This window comes from Salvelinus alpinus, chromosome 19 (assembly GCF_045679555.1).
Source record: "Salvelinus alpinus chromosome 19, SLU_Salpinus.1, whole genome shotgun sequence".
In the NCBI taxonomy this organism is placed as follows: Eukaryota; Metazoa; Chordata; class Actinopteri; order Salmoniformes; family Salmonidae; genus Salvelinus; species Salvelinus alpinus.
The window spans coordinates 39,902,360-39,923,838 of NC_092104.1; the positions used below are offsets into that span (position 1 = coordinate 39,902,360).

A 21,479-nucleotide genomic window follows, 5' to 3' on the forward strand; every position below is an offset into this window, starting at 1 on the left:
GTTATTGTGCTGACGTTGTTTCTAGAGGCAGTTTGGAACTTGGTTTTATTTTTCTAACTTTAGTCTATTTAGTAAATATTTTCTTAACTCTTATTTTCTTAAAACTGCATTGTTGGTTAAGGGCTTGGAAGTAAGCATTTCACGGTAAGGTCTACACCTGTTGTATTCAGCGCAAGTGACAAACACATTTTTATTTTATTTGATATGCCCCCTTTATTTATCCTACGATTCTGACTTGGTGTACAGTGGTGTTGGCTCCTCTGAGGAGGAAGGGGAGGACTATCCTTCCCAGTGGATTTCAGTATTTTTTTTAAATTGTAAAACATTTAGAAAGTTATACTTTTAGATAAAACTATACTAAATATAATCATGTCACCAAATAACTGATTAAAACACACTATTATGCAAAGAAGGTCTCCAGTAGCCTCAACAGCACTGTAGGGTAGCATTATGGTGTAGCCTATCAGAGCTCTTGCAGCATGAAATGACATGTTGTCAACCCAATCAAAGGATTAATCTAGTACTGAAAGCATAAGCTACAGCTATCTTCTAGCACTGCAGTGTATAAAATGTGGTCAGTAGTTGACTCAGAGAGAAAGAATAGTTTAACAGTTTTGAACAAATGAATTTCTTCCAAAATGAAGGAGAAGCAAGAGACAAATAGAGAGACAAAAAAAAATCACTTTCAGTTTCACTTACTTAGCTAGCAAATGCAACTAGCTAGTTTAGCCTACTGAAACACCCTGCTCAAACAGAGGGATGCTATTTTAGCTAGCTGGCTATGACTTTCCACACAACACTGGAACTCTTCCAAGGCAAGGTAAGCTTTTGGTATTACTCATTTATTGCCACCGGGACCCGCCGGTGTAACTGCTTACTGACTATACACTGATGTTACTGCATGATTGTAGCGGTTTACTAAAGTGTTAACTTTAGTTCTATTAGCTACTCTAACTATGACGTTACTTTAGCTAAAATGGTGACAATGCTGTAGGCTGTGTGTAGCGGTTTGGTTTGGAAAGGTTATTTCACCTGGTCACATACAGCTGATGTGTTGCGCATTGAAGTCCACAATCGAAGGGAAGAGGTGAGAGGAGGAGAGTTCATGGATGCGAGAAGGAATACAATGTGGCTGCTATGAAAGTGAACTGTGTTTACGCGTGATCAGGGGTGCGATTCTGTTGAAAAGGTTTCTTAAAAGGAAGCAAACGGAACAAAACGTGGATAAACATACCTGAATTTGTCGAATAGAAACTCCTGTTTGCAACTGTTGGACTAATGATTCCCCCCTATATCAGCTAGATGCAGGCAAGAGCGTGCAAGGCTGAACTGGATGTTGTTGTCTTTCACCTCAAATGTGTCTCTCGACCTGTGTGCACACCTATATTGTAAACTTTCATTCAGAGGCTAGGTTGTAGCCACCTCATGATGGGTAAAGGGAAAATTTGAGTATCATGTAGTAGCCTAAACCTATCGCTGTTACATTGAACTGGGTGAATGGAATAAGAATAAGAGTCATCCAACATGCTGTAATAGAAATAAGGCCATGCTCATGAAAAGAAAATAATCCTCCCTCACCAGTATACCGTATTTTATGACATACCGGTATTGACGCAGGGACCGATTTGGGTTTTTACTTTACCATCTATACCGGTATTTGAATGTTTGGTTTGTTAAATGTGATACGACATGTGTAATGTCCATTTGTTGAGTTTACTTCGATACTTGAGTCATCTCTCTCCGCGCCACTTTCCACACAGACCTAGCCACGCCCCCTGTCACTCAAGGAGCGCATTTGATGTTCCTCAACAATGAGACCCTTTAGTTCGGTCTGCATGGTCAATGCAGCACATGCAACAATGATGATAACAATGCTGTTTTCACTTTGCTTCTTAATATAAATCCACTAACCTTCTATAATGACACTATTCGTTTGTGTTTCTTACATCAGCAAACAGCTAGTTTGTCTTTTTTTAGCAAGTTGCCCTAAATCTTGTGAGATGCTAATTGTTAGCCGCTAATGCTAGCTAGCTAAGAAATGTACTGGGTGAGAGCAAACGTAGCTAGCTAATACAGCCTGATAATACCAGTGATGGTGTAGATCTAAATCAGCTTGTTGTTTGTGCAACAGTATCTTCTAAATCAAAGAGGAAAATGCAAAGCAAGAATATGTTAGCTACATGAAGTAGCCAAAGCTTATAGGGTCCCCTAGGAAACACTTATCAATACTTTAGTTTCTACCCTGTCACAATAACTCCTCCCTGGCATTTTAATTCGTTGTCATCTCAAACACTGTATTCAAAGTGCTCACTATTCTAACTATAGAATTAGAATAATCATTCTATTTCCATCATTCCAACAGTTTTGCTCTAATTCACAAGTCAAATCAGTTAAAAATAAACTAGATTATTTACCCATATCGTGCAGCCCTACGTGCAGCCCCACGTCTCAATTGATCAGTGGTGTCAAAGTATTTAAGTAAAAATACTTTCAAGTACTACTTAAGTCGTTTTTTTGGTATCTGTACTTTACTATTTTTATTTTTGACAACTTTTACTTCACTACATTCCTAAAGAAAATACTGTACTTTTTACTCCATACACCCTTGACACCTAAAAGTACTTGTTACATTTTGAATGCTTAGCAGGACAGGAAAATGGTCCAATTCAGGCACTTGTCGAGAACATCCCTGGTCATCTACTGCCTAGCGATACTAACCATCTTCTGGTAGTTTTTTTTTGAGAAAGCCGTTTCTTCTCAATTAAATGGTAATGCTACAAAGTAGCCTATGCCTACCTGGAAGACGGATATCATGATTATTTGCATCAATCCAGTGGCCAATTGTTTTGCAAACTCCACCTCATGTGCACTGCAGAAATACAGCTAACCAAACAGTAGTGCCTGCACAGTTGAATTAAATGGTAACTACACTCAAAATCTAAATTTCTTAGATTTTTCCCAGACCTCAAAAGTGGTCTCTTGATGTGTTTAAGTATTGTTGTGGACTTAGAACATCCCATGTTTATGTTAAGAAAGTGTGATTTTGAGGGCGAAAACCAGAATATATATATATTAGCTAGTTGGCTTGCTATTGCAAGCTAATTTGTCCTGGGTTATAAACTTTGGGTTGTTATTTTACCTGAATTGCACAAGGTCCTCTACTCCAACAATTAATCCACAGATAAAAGGGTAGACTGAGTTTGTTTCTAGTAATCTCTCAATCTTCAGGCTTCTTCTTCTTTGGACTTTATATGTCACCCAGTAAAATACTACTTGAATAAAAGTCGAAAAGTATTTGGTTTTAAATATACTTAAGTATCAAAGTAAATGTAATTGATCAAATGTACTTAAGTATCAAAAGTAAAAGTATAAATAATTTCAAATTCCGTATATTAAGCAAACCAGATGGCACCATTTTCTTGTTTATTTTTTATTTACGGATAGCCAGGGGCACACTCTAACATTCAGACATAATTTACAAACAAAGTATTTGTGTTTAGAGAGTCCTCCAGATCAGAGCTATTTTTCCTGTTGCTTAATTGTTTGAAACCATATTATGAAGCATGTCTAAGCTTGCTTCAAAGTACCCTATAGCCAAAATCCCACCATAGAAATGTGGAGGCAATTATTTTATAAAGACTGCCTCATATTGCCCTCCTGTTCTAATGGTTTTCAAATCAACTTTATTTCATTGTCTAGCAGCCAAAGGTATTATCGTAGTTACAGTGGGGAGAACAAGTATTTGATACACTGACAATTTTGCAGGTTTTCCTACTTACAAAGCATGTAGAGGTCTGTAATTTTTATCATAGGTACACTTCAACTGTGAGAGAAGGAATCTAAAACAAAAATCCAGAAAATCACATTGTATGATTTTTAAGTAATTAATTTGCATTTTATTGCATGACATAAGTATTTGATACATCAGAAAAGCAGAACTGAATATTTGGTACAGAAACCTTAGTTTGCAATTACAGAGATCATACGTTTCCTGTAGTTCTTGACCAGGTTTGCACACACTGCAGCAGGGATTTTGGCCCACTCCTCCATACAGACCTTCTCCAGATCCTTCAGGTTTCGGGGCTGTCGCTGGGCAATACGGACTTTCGGCTCCCTCCAAAGATTTTCTATTGGGTTCAGGTCTGGAGACTGGCTAGGCCACTCCAGGACCTTGAGATGCTTCTTACGGAGCCACTCCTTAGTTGCCCTGGCTGTGTGTTTCGGGTCGTTGTCATGCTGGAAGACCCAGCCACGACCCATCTTCAATGCTCTTACTGAGGGAAGGAGGTTGTTGGTCAAGATCTCGCGATACATGGCCCCATCCATCCTCCCCTCAATACGGTGCAGTCGTCCTGTCCCCTTTGCAGAAAAGCATCCCCAAAGAATGATGTTTCCACCTCCATGCTTCACGGTTGGGATGGTGTTCTTGGGGTTGTACTCATCCTTCTATTCCTCCAAACACGGCGAGTGGAGTTTAGAGCAAAAAGCTCTATTTTTGTCTCATCAGACCACATGACCTTCTCCCATTCCTCCTCTGGATCATCCAGATGGTCATTGGCAAACTTCAGACGGGCCTGGACATGCGCTGGCTTGAGCAGGGGGACCTTGCGTGCGCTGCAGGATTTTAATCCATGACGGCGTAGTGTGTTACTAATGGTTTTCTTTGAGACTGTGGTCCCAGCTCTCTTCAGGTCATTGACCAGGTCCTTCCGTGTAGTTCTGGGCTGATCCCTCACATTCCTCATGATCATTGATGCCCCACGAGGTGAGATCTTGCATGGAGCCCCAGACCGAGGGTGATTGACCGTCATCTTGAACTTCTTCCATTTTCTAATAATTGTGCCAACAGTTGTTGCCTTCTCACCAAGCTGCTTGGCTATTGTCCTGTAGCCCATCCCAGCCTTGTACAGGTCTACAATTTATCCCTGATGTCCTTACACAGCTCTCTGGTCTTGGCCATTGTGGAGAGGTTGGAGTCTGTTTGATTGAGTGTGTGGACAGGTGTCTTTTATACAGGTAACGAGTTCAAACAGGTGCAGTTAATACAGGTAATGAGTGGAGAACAGGAGGGCTTCTTAAAGAAAAACTAACAGGTCTGTGAGAGCCGGAATTCTTACTGGTTGGTAGGTGATCAAATACTTATGTCATGCAATAAAATGCAAATTAATTACTTAAAAATCATACAATGTGATTTTCTGGATTTTTGTTTTAGATTCCGTCTCTCACAGTTGAAGTGTACCTATGATAAAAATTACAGACCTCTACATGCTTTGTAAGTAGGAAAACCTGCAAAATCGGCAGTGTATCAAATACTTGTTCTCCCCACTGTATATTAGCAAACCATGAAAGGTGTGATAGCCACGGGAAGTAGGGATGCTGGGGGTGCTACAGGACCATCTGTTAGTTTTTATTTAAATTCTCATTTACAATGACAGCCTACCCCAGCCAAACGCTAACCCGGACGACGCTAGGCCAATTGTGCGCCGCCCTATGGGACTCCCAATCCCGGCCGAATGTGATACAGCCTGGAATCGAACCAGGGTCTGTAGTGACGCCTCTAGCACTGAGATTTTGTGCCTTTGACCGCTGCGCCACTCGGGTGGTGAGATGTTAAAACTGCAAATAATGTGTAGTTGCAATAAAAAAACGATTAAACAATTTTTCCCATTGCATTACTGATATAAAGGATAATGGGATTGGGGTAGGTGAGAAAAAAAAAAACATGGGGTATTTACATACGGAAATTATTCAGACCCCTTGATTTTTTCCACATTTTGTTAGGTTACAGCCTTATTCTAAAATTGATAAAATTGTTCCCCCCCCCCCCCCCCCTCATCAATATACACACACTACCCCATAATGACATTTTTGCAATTTATAAAAAATAAAAAATAAAATATATAATATTTACATAAGTATTCAGACCCTTTACTCAGTACTTTGAAGCACCTTTGGCAGCGATTACAACCTCGAGTCTTCTTGGGTATGACGCTACAAGCTTGGCACACCTGTATTTGGGGAGTTTCTCCTATTCTTCTCTGCAGATCCTCTCAAGCTCTGTCAGGTTGGATGGGGAGCGTAGTTCGATGTTCGATTGGGTTCAAGTCTGGGCCCTGGCTGGGCCACTCAAGGACATTCAGAAACTTGTCCTGAAGCCACTCCTGTGTTGTCTTGGCTGTCTGCTTAGGGTCATTGTCCTGTTAGAAGTCTTAGGTCCTGAGTGCTCTGGAGAAAATTTCATCAAGGATCTCTCTGTACTTTGCTCTGTTCATCTTTGCCTTGATCCTGACTAGTCTCCCAGTCCCTGCCACTGAAAAACATCCCCACAGCATGATGCTGCCACCACCATGCTTCACCGTAGGGATGGTGCCAGGTTTCCTCCAGATGTGACGCTTGGCATTCAGGCCAAAGAGTTCAATCTTGGTTTCATCAGACCAGAGAATCTTGTTTCTCATGGTCTGAGAATCTTTACGTGCCTTTTGGCAAACTCCAAGCGGGTTGTCATGTGCCTTTTACTGAGGAGTGGCTTCGGTCTGGCCATTCTACCATAAAGGCCTGATTGGTGGAGTGCTGAAGAGATGGTTGTCCTTCTGGAAGGTTCTCCCATCTCCACAGAGGAACTCTAGAGCTCTGTCAGAGTGACCATCGGGTTCTTGGTCACCTCCCTGACCAAGGTTCTTCTCCCCCGATTGCTCAGTTTAGCCCGGATGGCCAGCTCTAGGAAGAGTATTGGTGGTTCCAAACATCTTCCATTTAAAAATGATGGAAGCCACTGTGTTCTTGGGGACCTTCAATGCTGCAGAAATATTTGAGTACCCTTCCCCAGATCTGGCCTCGACACAATCCTGTCTCAGAGCTCTACGGACAATTCCTTCAACCTCATGGCTTGGTTTTTGCTCTGACATGCACTATCACGTGTGGGACCTTATATAGACAGGTGTGTGCCTTTCCAAATCATGTCCAATTAATTGAATTGACCACAGGTGGACTCCAAGTTGTAGAAACATCTCAAGGATGATCAATGGAAACAGCAAAGTGTCAGCAAAGGGTCTGAATACTTATGTAAATAAGGTATTTCTGTTTTTTGTTTTTTAATACATTTGCAAAAATGTCTAAACCTGTTTTTTTTGCTTTGTCATTATGGGGTATTGTGTGTAGATTGCTGAGGAAATTGTTTTATTTAATCAATTTTAGAATAAGGCTAACGTAGCAAAATGTGTAAAATGTCGAGGGGTTTGAATACTTTCCGAAGGCACTGTATTGTCCCAATTCTGCATGGAGAGCTCTCCCGTACACTCTGCTGTATGATAGACAGTTTAGTTTGAGTTAAGTCGGGTCTCTCTCTCTCCCTCGTCTCTTCTCTCCCCTTGTGGTGGAGATCAAGTGATCTGGAGCAATACTCTTCCACTTCTATTTTCTATTAGTTTACCATTCTAAACTTGGCGAAAAGAGAATGGGAACAATATCAAATAAGGAGCATGGCATTCTCTCGCCCTTGGTTCGAAGGCCTGCTCCTGCCCATGTCAAACACGTAGGCGTACTAACCTACGAGTCTACCAAGCGACACAGTTCTGGCCGAGGCCCAGCGAGTGGCGCTTTCCACCCACTGGTGAACGATGGATCGCACAGCTGTCCATTTGTGCTCAGTTTTAATAGATACAATCTTAGTTATAATACCACTTTCTTTATCTCTCTCTCTCTCTCTCTCTCTCTCACAGACACACCCTTTGTAATTATGCAGTACAAATAAATGTGCACTCTGTTCACAACGCTCTTTTCCTAGGCAGCGAGTGAGTTTCAAGTTTGGGTTTCAAGTTTGGGGAAGCTTACAATTTATCCAACCATTTAACTACCGATCTGCGTGCCAGTTTTGATTTTCATATGCACGTTTTCGTGGAACAGTTTAATTTCAATAATAACATTTTAATTTCTCTGAATTATTGTCATGTGGTTAATAACACAAATTGGATTTTAAAATGATAAAAGTCTAAAAGTAAAAATTCCATGGACACATTGATTCACTGTAAGCCGCTGGCGGCTAAATAAATGAGTGCATGGAACTAAGAGATACCTTATATAGGCCAATGTAGCAGTAGGCCTATAACTTCCATTGTCAACTAAGTAAAAATACATCAAGCCGACAAAAAAATATATATATATCCTGATGAAAATGCTGGTTCTTTCAATTGCATTCATCTCTCTACTCCATCTGCCTGCCTCCCTTTCTATTTGTCTTGACTTGAGCTATCGCTAGTGAAGTGCAACATTGTATCAAATCAATCAACTGTGTCCACCCAATGACTGTATATATGAAGGTCTGGCCGGAAGCTTTTGCTAGCAAACTTACCACATTGTATCAACTAGCCTATTCTGGGCCCCCAGAGTTTCCTGCACCTGTGAGCTCGGGACAGACACAGCCGTTTTTGTGCAAAGGGAAATGTGTTCAGGTATTTTATGACGTTTCCACTGGATATATAGTATCCCAAGAGCATGACATTTTGCTCTTTCACAACGAGGCCTGGTGATAATCAGTATTTTTCAAATAATGTGAGGAACTATTATCATTCACAAAGGATGTAATAAAAAGAGACTTGACTTACTGTGTGAGGTAAAAAAAAATTATGAGATGCTCCGCTGATTAGTGGTGGTGAGTTAAGACAATCAGAAATCAGACATCCCCAAAAGGGCACTTTCCTACTTTTGCGCACAGCAGGCCAGTTAGCCTACTGCTATGCCTGCTCAGGTGCGCGAGCTCCCTTCACATTAAGAGGACAGAGAAACCAGACACATGCTCATTGCTCACATGGAGCGCTCCAAACAAAATACAATGACAAAATTGAAAAAGCTCGTAAATGATGGTATGAAATAAATCCCAAATGCTTTCCCACAAGAAAGAGTAGCAGGTTGTGAACTCTGTAAACAATGTTTCCACTCTGAGAATAAGAACGGTAAATTACCTAATTAATCCATGCATTAACAGAAATGAATGTAACCAAATTAATGGTAAATGTTTTACTAGTGACATATGCAATAGGGTAATGATCAAAATAAACGAAGGACAAACAATTAACACAATAAAACAATGCATGCGCAAGAATTGGTGTGAGACAGCTTAGCGCATTCTGGAGAGAGACACGGCAATATCTTCGCCACTGTCTTGCCCGACTCAAGCCTCTCCTTGAGAGTAATGAGCTAGCCTAAATTATCCCTGCTTCAGGTTTATTACCAACGGGTGTTGCCGTTCTAGCCCAGTCCCGATCCTAGAGACCTGCTGATACCAACCGCGGCACCGGCTTCCAACTCGGCTGCCGACGGCTGGGGTGGTAGTAACCTTTATTAAAAACCACTCAGCGAGACGTCTAGATCAGGGGTTGGGTGACCCATAGTTCATCAGGCAATCCTAGGAATATAAGACCAGGATCATTCGAGTGGTGAGTATACTTTCTCAGCTCGGCAACTTACATTAAATAAATATTAGTTTTACACCCACGGGTGCGCGTCACAAAACCTTCACTTGTGGACCTGGAGTTACTCACCGTAATGGGACCTAGTGTCCCACAAGACAAAGAGGTATAGTCACCAATACGAAGAGGTATAGACATTTCTATACACACACCAAGCATGGACCCCACCGGTAGCAAGAAAGAGGAGACTCAGCTCTATTTCGGGTCAGTGGCCCCAGTCGGGAAAATCCATTAAAGGAAAGCCCTTTCCAATGACTCTAATTATCCCCAAAAATATCCTGTCTCTCATTTTTTTACGTGACCTAAAACATTAACCTATTAAAAACAGTACTGTAGTAATGAAGTTTGTGTAGTAGGCTATAGGCCCAAAACATTATCACAGCATATTGACTTTGCTTGAATTGCCCTCCCAATGCATTGTTGTTCTTCTCAGACCATAAAAAAATTATCAACATTTGAGGTAGGCTATATGATCACACTGGTAATAGATCAGTTGTTGTATTACTTGTGAGGCACAGCTGAGTGAGAATATATTTGAATAATTTGCTTTTTTTTACTTTACTGGGCTGATGGAGCCTGCATCTGATGGTCAGTCTCAGCGGAGGGAGAGGGCAGCAGACTGGTTCCACCTCTCAATGTCCCTCTGCTCTCCCTTTCCTCCGCTGACACTGACCAAAAAGGGACACCGGCTTTCAGCTGCTGGCAAAACTCGAGTTGCACTGGATTATTTCAACCTCGTGCACAAATTCATGTTGTTACGCCTATGACCAGAGAAAGTGAAATATTCCTAGATATTAAAAAAAATACCCAAGCCACTAATAATACCAATGCAAGCCTATGGATACACTTTCCTACTCATTCATTGCAGCTGCAGTGCTGATTGTAGCGTGAGTGGAAGTAGGGAGAACGCACATTTTATGGCTTAGAAAAGTGTTGAATAGAAAGTGTTGACAGTGCTGAGGAAAAACTTAAACATGAACTCACTCATAAAAACAGCAGCTCTTTGCTGTTTTCGTTGACAGTCTCTCTCTTTAGTCATGGTTTTAAAACCTCAGAGCGTCAACTTTGCTGAAGCTTTCTTTTACGCCTGCTGCGTTACTGCAGGCGCGGTAATATGAGTCATCTGATTGGCCAGTGGTAGGCCTATACTGCACTTGATTTGCTTCCCCCGGGCCTGCCGGGAAGGCAGTTGTACCTTCAGACATATGAAATGGTTGAAAATGGGAACACTGCGCCTACCCCATGCGCAAGGCATTTGAATCGGGTCCACCTAAAAATAGGAATGCAAGGCTTATCGTTGTTTTTTTACAGAAATGTTTGGCAATCGACTAGGAATGCCTTTGCAATCGACCGGTTGGTGACTACTGCCTTAAATCATGACTTACATACTGTCATATTCTCCCGACACAACTCCTCCTTCAAAACTGGCTACATCAGATTCATACAATACTATAATTTCCCCTTATTCAATCACTCCCTTAAAACCGGTTACATCTGGTCCATACTGGACTCCCCCTCCCCAAACTCCCAGCCCTTGTTGCTTGTCATCTACCAGAAGGACGTCAAAGAAGGGGTTTGTGGAAGTTCATGTTTCATCACACTTCCCTCTGCCTCCTGTTCTGGTAATTCCCCCAGCTCTACCTTTGGCTCGGCTGATGCTGGCCTCATTGGCAAAGTTGCTGACGACGACAGTAAGCATGCTGACTCGACCTTGCCCTTCCTGTTTTTCTTCTTTTCACAACAAGTCATGTCTTTTTAGCCTCCTGTTCCCTCCGACCCAGAATTAGCTGTATTGAAGGCAGGAGGGAGACCTACATCCAACCCCCAGGTCACGACACCTGCTCCATGGATTAACTCTCTCTCCTGGTAGAAAACCTTTCCATCCGCCAAGTGAATGGTACGGATTCTGCCCCCACCTGGCCTTCCCCATGACTTCACCCTCCCCTCATGAATATATCCCAACCTTACCCCTCGAGCTCCCTCAGGCACTGGGAGGTAGGCTCCTCTCCACAGCACATTCCATCCTTGCTTAACGTTCCTACTATGCCCTGTTGCTGCACATTCTTGTTGCCCATATTCACACACACACACACACACCACCAGGTATAGTCCTAAGTGCACCCCTACCTAGCGAGGTACCTAGTAAAACCCTCCAGTACGACGTGCCCCCATATCTCTAACGATACAGTGCAGGCCCTCGCTTCTTCACAGGTAGCATTAGTGTAAATCCTGTTAGAACCAACCCAGTCACTCAGCCACTCATTCATCCATTCCTGTGTGAACGTCTGACCAATCAGACCTCCACTCACATAGCCGCGGCATGAAAGTTTCCTTATTACCATTCAAACCCTAAAGCTAACCTCTTCCACCTGGTTTCCTCGGGTGCCCTTTCTTTTCAAGTTTCCCTCTAGCTTCCTTTAGACTGAAACAATTCAGCTTGACCCTGGCTCATGCTATAACGGTCACATCCTTCTCCTTAGTTAACACTCAGGGGGATGGTCCTACACTCAGAGCATAGGGTACCTTAATCACTTGGTCCCATGTGTCTCCTGCTGAATAAACCATGGCCAGATACTGGTATCTATCCAGTAATTGTTTCTCCAATCCAGTTTATTCAGGCATGGTTTCATATAGTTCAGCACCTCCCTGGTTTGCAGACCGCACCATACACAAGCCTTATCAATGACAAACACCTGGGTAAACGATTTCAGTGCACCGTGTCCGATCCTCGTAGCCTTGTGCAATTATATCGCCATAATCCCTTCTCCCAGGCTCCACCTGGTGTAAAGAGAACCTAGAAGTTCCCCAGGACTTCCTGTCTCCATCCAAGGTGAAGTCCTTGCCTTACTCACACACTTATCCAGTTCCGCAAAGTGAGTTCGATTCACCCCCTCCAAATCCCCGGAGGTAGGTTGGAACTGTACCCACATTTCTATTCCCACCTCTCCAGGGGGTCGTTCACACCTAATGTGTACAGTGTAACAGGCCTCTTCCATACCCAAGGCAAGGTTTCATTAATCTCTCTATCGACCCCTACCTCAGTTATACTGCAGCAGGGACATTTTACACGAGCCACTACCCGAGTCATAACTTTGGACATGACCTCCCATCCACGCATGAGCCTGGGTCCATGTCCAGTATCTTCGTCACACACTGTTCATAGTATCTATAGAGCCTGAGGTATTTACTAACCTGCCTATGGGCCTGTGACCTTGGGTCTCCCTCAGGCCTTACAGCCGAGGTGGTCTCTCTTGACCCGGGGCATGTCAACTCTAGTTCTCCCCAGAACCGGCTATCTTGGTGTATGCTCACAATGCATTCCGACCTCCACCCTGATCCACTGTTTCCACACACTCTCTTTCCCAGAGCGGTGTGTCAGTATCTCCCCTGGGGTTCTTAATACACCAGTCAGCATACTGACGAGGTAGTCCTCCCATTTCTCTAATCCAGTTCACCTGCATAGATCTGTCCTCCAGTTCGGACCATGACACGTGACCAAATACAAATATCTACGGTCCCAGTTCACATCCAAAATTCGGAAGCCAGTGTTATGATTCAGGTTGCCATCAGTGACCTAATTATCCAGCCATGGGTACAGTTGTCAACCATTCTGTTCAACTCCTTCCCCACTACTTTGTTGAACCCACTCCACTTTTTGCTCACATTCCAGTGTCTGAATAAACAGCTACCATCTCCGAGGCCCCGGCCTTGTCCCCACCCACATACTGTATCATTGGTAGTGTGTATGCTTCAAACACAAGTTTATACTCCGTTCCATTAAATTGTCTACAGTAGCTGGCCTTATTCCTCCCCTAAAATGTGTGCATTCCCAACCAAGTGTCCCTATGATGTACAGCGTTACCATGAGCAGAGCCCTGAACAGCATGATCATGCTCATTTTGTACCCTCATTTACACCACTTCCTGCTTGGCTTTCCTTCGGGTCCAGATGGTAGGGAAGCTCCATCTTCCCTTTACCTCCATTCTTGCCATTTCTTAGTGTCCGACCGGGGGCGTCCTTTTTTACCAGGTCAGTTCCAGCTCCTGGCCCTACCACTCTCACTTCTATCGAAAGAGAGCAGAAACCCGTTAATGCCACATAGACCGTCCTAAGCTTCTCCCCCAGCTGCGCAGGCTCCTTTCCTGCCAGTGGACCAGGCGCTCTGTCTGCCTGACTCCCAGGGACCTGCAGCACACCCTGTCTTGTTTCCTCGGCGACTGCCGTCAGACTCGCTTCCTTGCACCTTATTCGGGTTTCTCTACTCACTCAACCGTCTAATTTAGTAAGGACTTAGCGCAGCCTACTACTATTTCTCCCTTCCTCATCCGGAATTTGAATTCCCGTTTCCTCCCACGGGATTCGAGAATCCTTAATTATTTAATCTATTAACTGGTTCCAATGGTATAATTTGCATAGGACTGTCCAAACCTTAGCCATATCCTTATTAGCCACGGGGAGCAGGCTAAACTCCTCCCAAGCAACTTCCGGCCGATACATCCTGAACTGGGTCTCGGGCCTTTCCCAACCCAAGAGGACCTGGTTTACGTTGAACACACTGCTGGCCAGCAGCCATCGATGGCTTCTATCCAGTCGGTTAATTGTGTGACCCATATTTAGGTGTACCCTCTCTGGGCACAGGGGTTCAGGCACTCCGTTCTGACGTGGCCTGGCCCACTGAGATACACCCCCCATTGAATCACCCCCAAGCCTCCTCCTGTGCTCGGAAGGGGTCTGGTAAATTTCCTAACCTGGTAACCATCAGCCAACTCGGCTGACATTAGCAGGCCTGCCCTTTTTAGATCACTGCATTCCTCACATCTCCCCAGCTGGGCCTCATCCCACTGACAGGAGCAGTCCTGGGGTCCTTTCTCCAGGCCCTCATTGCCACCCCGTCCTACCCACTGGGTGTACAACCTCAGCCGTAGAAGAAACTGGAGGCGGCAATAATGACAATATATGATCCTTCACCTTTACTGGACCTCATAAATTCCCGTCTAGATCATCAAATCAAATCAAATGTTATTTGTCACATGCGCCGAATACAACAACCTTAACGTCAAATGCTTACTTACAAGCCCTTAACCAACAATGCAGTTTTAAGAAAATAGAGTTATGAAAATATTTAGTAAATAAACTAAAGTGAAAAAATATACATTGAGGTGTAGTCAATGAACAGCATTCTCACAACCTAAGCCCTAGAAGAAACTGGAGGTGGCAATAATGACAGAATATGTGATCCATCACCTTTATTGGGCCTCATAAATTCCTGTCTATCCCATAGGCCACGTCCCTTTCTACACCAGGCATGACTGCAGGCCTTTTATTTCCTGGTCCTTCACATACATTGGGCAGGGCATATCCCAGGTAAACTGAGCATACTCCCCCAGCCAAAGGAACCCACCTAATTACTTCTTTCTCCCTGGATATCAATCCATTATTTGCCCTGTTCAGAAACCCCAACCCTCTACCGATCTATGCTTGGGTATACCCTCATCTCAACACTATGATCCCCTGTATAGTGGCCACCCCGGCCCAGGGGGAGTAGTGCTACAGTTTTCGCTGCCATATGCAGGGCCGTTGCCAGAACAAATCCGTTGGACGGCCATTTGATTTCCATAGAGCGGCAAAAAAAAACATACATATACACCAATCCTCCTATGTGGATATATATATATATATATTAAAGGGTTCAGTGCAGTGCCTTTGCTACCACTATGAAACAGAAAGGATTGGTGTATAAGGTATAAGCTTATTTTTATCACGACAAAATAAAAATAAATACCCCAACCACCAAGACACACGGTCAGCAAGATGCATGGTTGAATTGCAAACACATCAGTAGCCTTATCATCATTACAAGCGCCAAGTGTGCTTGATAATAGTGAACATCATCACAAAAGCAATAATGGCATTATAAATGTTATAAGTGTTGATATGACAGCAGTCAAAAAGTCAATGATCAGTTGGAGCATGTCCATGTCACATAGCCTAAACAGCGACAGCTGTTGAGTGCGTTGCTGATTTAGTTTCTTACTTGAGATGTAGGGCCTGCTCCCTCAGTGAGGACATTTTCTACTGATAATAGCCTGTAGAATTCTCACCGGCTTGTTCTATTCCAAACGGTGCCTTCCTCTTTCCGGTCTCACGGTTTCATTTGGTGGTGGTGTGAGCACTTCCTCAGTGCGCACAGTTCTGGCTTTTTTGCGGTTAGGCCATGTAGGTTTAGGTTCAGGTTGAGGCAGGGACGCCATCATGATTCATGTCTTCCTCACCATTGGAGTAGTTTTCATTCATATTTTGTAGCAACGCTAACGAATATATATATATATATATATATTAGGCTTAATCACTGTCGGAAACGGGGCCCTGCATTATTAGCAAGAAAGCATTTTACTGTAGGCCTACAGTGTGCACTTGATCAATAAACTTTGGTTTGATTAGAATACTAATTAGTTAGATCTCAATGAGGACATACCATAGAGATAAATAGAGGACTCATCATAGATATATCCTGTTTTAGCATGGACATTGCCATTGAGGACTTCCACCATTTTAAAGTAGTCAACTGTGTGGGGAATCCTATTGGTTGGGAGCAATCAGCTAATGATCAGAGCATTGTCTTCTTCTTCAAATTGGGTGTTATGGTTTGTAAATGGCTTTAACCTATATAACCGTCATCGAGTGGCCACAATAAATGAATTACACAAGATTTGGTTCAGGACTCCAGCACTGCAGGTGGCAGCAAATAACCAATATTAGCTTTACACTTTTTTTAAACACAAAAGAAGAAAACTGACTACTTTAAAATGGAGATAGCTTAAATACCTATGACTGTATATATGAATAGACAAAGCCATCGATCACGTGACACCATTAATTCCTATGTGAATACTCAATAGCACATTGAAGCCAAATTAAGTCGGTTAAGATGGCATGTCATAGAGACATAGTAACACAAAGGTTGCAAGATCGAATCCCCGAGCTGACAAGGTAAAAATCTGTTGTTCTGCCCCTGAACAAGGCAGTTAACCCACTGTTCCTAGGCCGTCTTTGAAAATAAGAATTTGTTCTTAACTGACTAAATTAAAATAAACATAACATACAGTTTGAGCTACTCCAAGAAGTCATGTTGCAGTCTTGGTCAGTGCTGCCCATCTCATTGAGGAACTCAAATTGAAGGGAACCGGGGTACTGCAGGCTGCAATTAGTAACTAAATTATCCTTAACTTCTTCTGTGCGATTTTAAAATAATCTGTTCAAGGACATACATCTGGTGTATTAGAAGCAATTATTGGTACCATGACTGTCTTCTAAAAACATTTTTATTTACACAAAGTTTTTTCCATTCACTATAGTGAATGTTTTAAGCTAACATGGCTTGCAGTATCGCCGTAGGCCTTGAACTTCCATTGCTTCAATGAAAGGGGGCACTCATTCCCCCTGGGCGCTGCCCAAGCGGTCACAAACGCTAGTAGCCTATAATTGCAGATACAGATACAAATCCTCTATCTATCTCTGGGACAAGCACCGAACAATGGACAACGTTCCTGAGATTCCAATCTTTACGGAGAATTTTTTAAAACAGAAATCAGACATTCATAAGTCAAATAAATAACATAGTAAAATCACAACCAGTTCAGTTTAGTTCCCGAATCCGGGCCTTTGTCATGATGACGATAACGTAGCAGTCTACTAACTGCAGTGGCAGATTCAAAAAGCATAAGTCATTACGACACACGTTTTACGCCTGCAGGGGTGTAATCATTAGTGCACACCTGAGTAAACAGTTGCCAATACAAAACGTTTTCCATAGAAAACAAGAGTTTCTATTGGGCAAATTCAGGTAGGTCACTACCAATGACGTGCGTCATTGGTCAGTTCCGTTCGCTTTTGTTGGCTGTTTGGTTTCCAGCTAGTAAATACAGCCCAGGTGTAACACACCCTGAAGATCTTGCCCAACCCGCTTACCATGGTATGCGGCACTCGGCCTACTCTTGGCTGGAAAAGGAGGCCGACCGCTGTCATGAAAATGTGTTTGTTTTTATCTTTTCGGTCCAAAATGCTAGCCACACGCATATGAAAATGGTAAAAGCATAGGCTTCAAATATATCTCCAATGATTTTCACTGAATTCAGATACTCCCCTTGTACAAGGCATCAAGGCATCAAAGCATAAAGGACAACACGAGGAAAGTAGGCTGGTAAGGTAAGAACGACGTGGTTGTCAGCTTTCATGACAGTTACAACAAATAACAATGTCTGAGTAGCTTCTCACATTCGATCAATGAATGTAATTATGTTGGTCAACTGTTTTTTTAATGTTATGTTGTCTCAGCCATGAGATGTAATTCCCATTTCTTAAAAAAAACATGTTAAGGGGAAATCTGCAGTTGTTACATCCATTTTTTGACTTGACTGTCACAACTCTATCAGAACCCAAAATATAAGCTTGTTTTATTCTGATGTTTGTAAACAAAGTAAATGTAAACAAACACTGTATAGCCCCAAAACATGGTTAAAACTATAATTTAGAAATCATGGAAGGTCAATCCTTGCATCTATAGCTCTGTCTATGAATTTGAGTGGTTACATTTCTCCAACTCCATCTGTCAGCTTCTTATGGAAACCGTGGCAGGTGTGTATTTTGTTATTGTTTTAACTGCACATTTTTAGCTATACAATGTAGATCCAGAAGTCTGTCTGTGTGTGTTGTGTCTGTCTGTGTACAGTCTATGTGTGTGGTACCCTCCTGGTGAGCCTCTGGTGACTGTGAGTTGTTTGTGGTGTGTGTGATTGTCAGATGGATAAGAGGAGCGGTCTGCGCCTGTGTCACTTTGGGACAGCCAGGCGAAGGCGATGGTGGGGTCTGAGGAGAAGATGGATATACATTTACATCACATTTACATTTACATGGAGGATGCTAGGGGTGTTTAAGACCAACCAGGAACATGACTTATGCAGCCTCACCTGTCTTATGAAAGAGGGCCTGCATGCTGTCCTACAGACCAGCAACAACACAACAGTACCTGTGAGCAAACCTATAGACTACACAACAATATACACACTATTTCAACTGTCACATAGAATACAGTTTTATACCATTGGAACTTATGGCATTGACCCACCTCTGAGAAAATGACTCTACATACAGTACTTGCATTGTACATAGCTTTCCCTTAGTTACTTATATGACAAGAAACCTTTCATTGTGGTTTTATAATGAGTTGATCTTGTTTCAATCAGGATAAACTTTCTGCTGAACATTACAAATCGGCGGAGACTCAAGTCCATAAGGTGCTATTTAATCACTATTCAAACAAATATGTTAAACCAATCCCAACAGCATACTGCCTATTTGAGTAAATGTTTTTTGGGACACGTTTCAGTTTCGAACCATGGTCCTCTGTTGCCTCCCCCTGCAGGACTTGGAGATGCAGACGTTTGCAGGGCCTGTGTTTGCCGGCCTGCGGCGGTCCCTGGATATAACAGAGGAGGAGTACCACAGGTCCCTCTCTTCAGGCGGCTGCTATCTACAGTTCATCAGCAACTCCAAGAGCAAGGCTGACTTCTTCCTCACGTGAGTCCTGCTGGAGGACATCATAAACCTCATAAATGTACACACAACACACCTAATCTATGTCAACTCTACATAGTAGCACATCTAGTAAATGTCATTTTTTTCCTCTTTAGGAATGACAAGAGGTTCTTCCTAAAGACACAGAATACGCGGGAGGTTACGTTTTTTCTATCCAACCTGAAGGCATATATGGATCATTTGGAGAAATACCCCCACTCACTGGTGGTCAGGTTCCTGGGTGAGAGAGAAGTCCAACAGATTAAGATCAAAATATCAAATGACAGGGACTCCCGAGTGGTGCAGCTAGAGGCGTCACTACAGACTCAGGTTTGATCTCGGGCTGTATCACAACCGGCCGTGATCTGAAGTCCTATAGGGCGGCGCACAATTGGCCCAGCGTCGTCTGGGTTAGGAGAGGGTTGTGCCGGGGGGGGGCTTTATTTGTCTCATCGCGCTCTAGCGACTCCTTGTGGCGGGCCGGGCGCCTGCAGGCGGACCTCAGTCATCAGTTGAACAGTGTTTCCTCCGACACATTGGTGCGGCTGGCTTCCGGGTTAAGCAGGTGGGTGTTAAGAAGCACGGTTTGGCAGGTCATGTTTCGGAGGACGCATGACTCAACCTTTGCCTCCCGAGCGCTTTGGGGAGTTGCAACGATGAGACAAGATCAAAATTGGGGAGAAAAGGGGGTAATTATTTTTTTTTTTATTAAAAACAAAATATCACGAGAAATGGACTGTCACCTTTGTCAGATGTTCATATTCTTATTTTCTTATTTCAGGTCTCTATAGCATCCAAATTCCAAATAAAACAAAGGTAATTTTAATGAAACACCAAATTTCACAAACACAGTCGTTTTTTTACTTTAAGTAACTTTTCTCTCACTCTCCCTCAGAAGTATTTCATTGTGATGCAGAATGTGTTTTACCCGGACGAGAGGATTAATACCAGGTAAACATTGTTTGTATTGTAGTTATGTAGTTATGAAAGATGATAAAATAAATTAAATCTCTTTCTGGATTGTTTGTTGCCAATTTTGGCTTTGTCTCTTAGATATGACATCAAGGGCTGTGAGGTGGGTAGGTGGACTGACCCTGCATCTACGGGAAACCCAGTTACTAAGATTCTGAAGGATAACAACTTTGAAGGAAAGCACATCATTCTGGGTAAGAGTCTGGTATGTCCTATATCTGTCAGTACCTGAGGGGATGGATAAAGTCATATTGTGTTCTTTCCTTGTGTCTATTATCAATTGAAAGGTAAAAGCCCATGTGTTGACAGATAAGCAGCGCTCCTGGCTTGTGGATCAGGTTGAAATAGACTCAGCCTTCCTCCGTAGCCTCAATGTGCTTGACTACAGTATCCTGCTGGCCCATCAACCCTTGCACCAAGATGAGCTGGACAGGAAGCACTCCTTTAGTAACCTAACTATGCGCACTGTAAAGTAAGTGTTCAGTGGAGAACAATAATCTACTGTATGACAAAGTATGAAGAAAAAAGTAACACACTAGTTTTCTTTTGTGGACCTTCCAGACATGCAGCTAATGTAAAGTAACACAGTGAGAAGATAATTGGAAATCAGGTATTTTACTCTTAAGCTGATTGTTATCTCTTTGTTATTCAGTTCTTGAATGGTCTTTCCTCTGCAGGTCCATGGACCAAGACAGTCCCGCAGAGGAAGATCCCCCCACTATTCCGTTGTTGGAGGGGTACTCTGCTCGACTGGCATCAGATACAATAGACAGTGGGTCAGACCACGTCCAGAATACAGGAGAACACTCTGGCCATGGAATCCCCCTCCAGGAGATAAACCTACACTCCGTAAACTGTACAGATGCAGATCTCCTGGAGTTCCAAGCTCATCACCGTAGGCTGCTGCCTAATTTAAAAAACTCAGTGCATGTCATAGACGGACCAAAGCTGCGCTACTTTGTGGGTATTGTAGACTTTTTCACTGTGTACGGTGTGAAGAAAAGGCAGGAGAACCTGTGGAAGAGTCTGCGCTTCCCTGGCAGAGCCTTCTCCACTGTCAGCCCAGCTACCTACTCCCAGAGGTTCTGCCAGTGGGTAAAGGACCACACCAAGTAAAACAGGGGCACTGAAGCCCATTGAAAGACACAGAAGAGACTGTCAAGTGAATAATCAAACTTGTTTTGTGAACAGCATGAACAGTAGGTGGCACCAAATAGCTTCTGTTGCAGTGCTAGCCTATTATATAAAAAAATATCTAGAGGAATTTTACATTAGTGATATTTCCCCCAGACAATACTGTGGCAGGTTTCTCAAAAATCATGTATGAATGTGTATACAAATGTATTGAAATCGTGAATAGAGAATCAATAATAAAACCTGTCACTGCATAAGAAACCATAAACTCCATAAATTGGAAAATGGGTAGACGATCACTGATAGAATAATGATTCCAGGATGATGTGTAGATAC

At 42.9% G+C, this 21,479-nt stretch overlaps 1 protein-coding gene across 12 annotated transcripts; it reads left to right on the forward strand.

Moving 5' to 3' along the window:
• The first annotated feature begins 541 nt into the window (after positions 1–541).
• LOC139545926 (phosphatidylinositol 4-phosphate 5-kinase-like protein 1) lies at positions 542–21,404 on the forward strand. 12 transcript variants are annotated; one of them, XM_071354175.1, is made up of 11 exons: positions 544–820; positions 17,600–17,669; positions 18,264–18,491; positions 18,707–18,757; positions 18,886–19,040; positions 19,154–19,278; positions 19,819–19,853; positions 19,933–19,988; positions 20,091–20,203; positions 20,319–20,481; positions 20,687–21,404. In XM_071354175.1, exons 3-11 carry the CDS (start codon positions 18,264–18,266, stop codon positions 21,123–21,125), a joined length of 1,365 nt encoding a protein of 454 aa, XP_071210276.1. In that variant the 5' UTR covers positions 544–820; positions 17,600–17,669; the 3' UTR covers positions 21,126–21,404. The 12 variants fall into 12 exon arrangements, with proteins under 12 accessions (XP_071210273.1, XP_071210272.1, XP_071210276.1 ...); XM_071354174.1 differs by having other exon boundaries at positions 17,618–17,669; XM_071354177.1 differs by having other exon boundaries at positions 17,618–17,664.
• The last annotated feature ends 75 nt before the right edge of the window (positions 21,405–21,479 follow it).

What these genes read in the sequence shown, in the direction of transcription:
- LOC139545926 (XM_071354171.1), top strand. Translation starts at nt 782, where the DNA reads ATGACTTTCCACACAACACTGGAACTCTTCCAAGGCAAG. An exon ending in GCAACAACACAACAGTACCT is followed by an intron (nt 18,492 to 18,706) that starts GTGAGCAAACCT and finishes TGTTTCAATCAG; the next exon opens with GATAAACTTTCTGCTGAACA. An exon ending in AAGGCTGACTTCTTCCTCAC is followed by an intron (nt 19,041 to 19,153) that starts GTGAGTCCTGCT and finishes TTTCCTCTTTAG; the next exon opens with GAATGACAAGAGGTTCTTCC.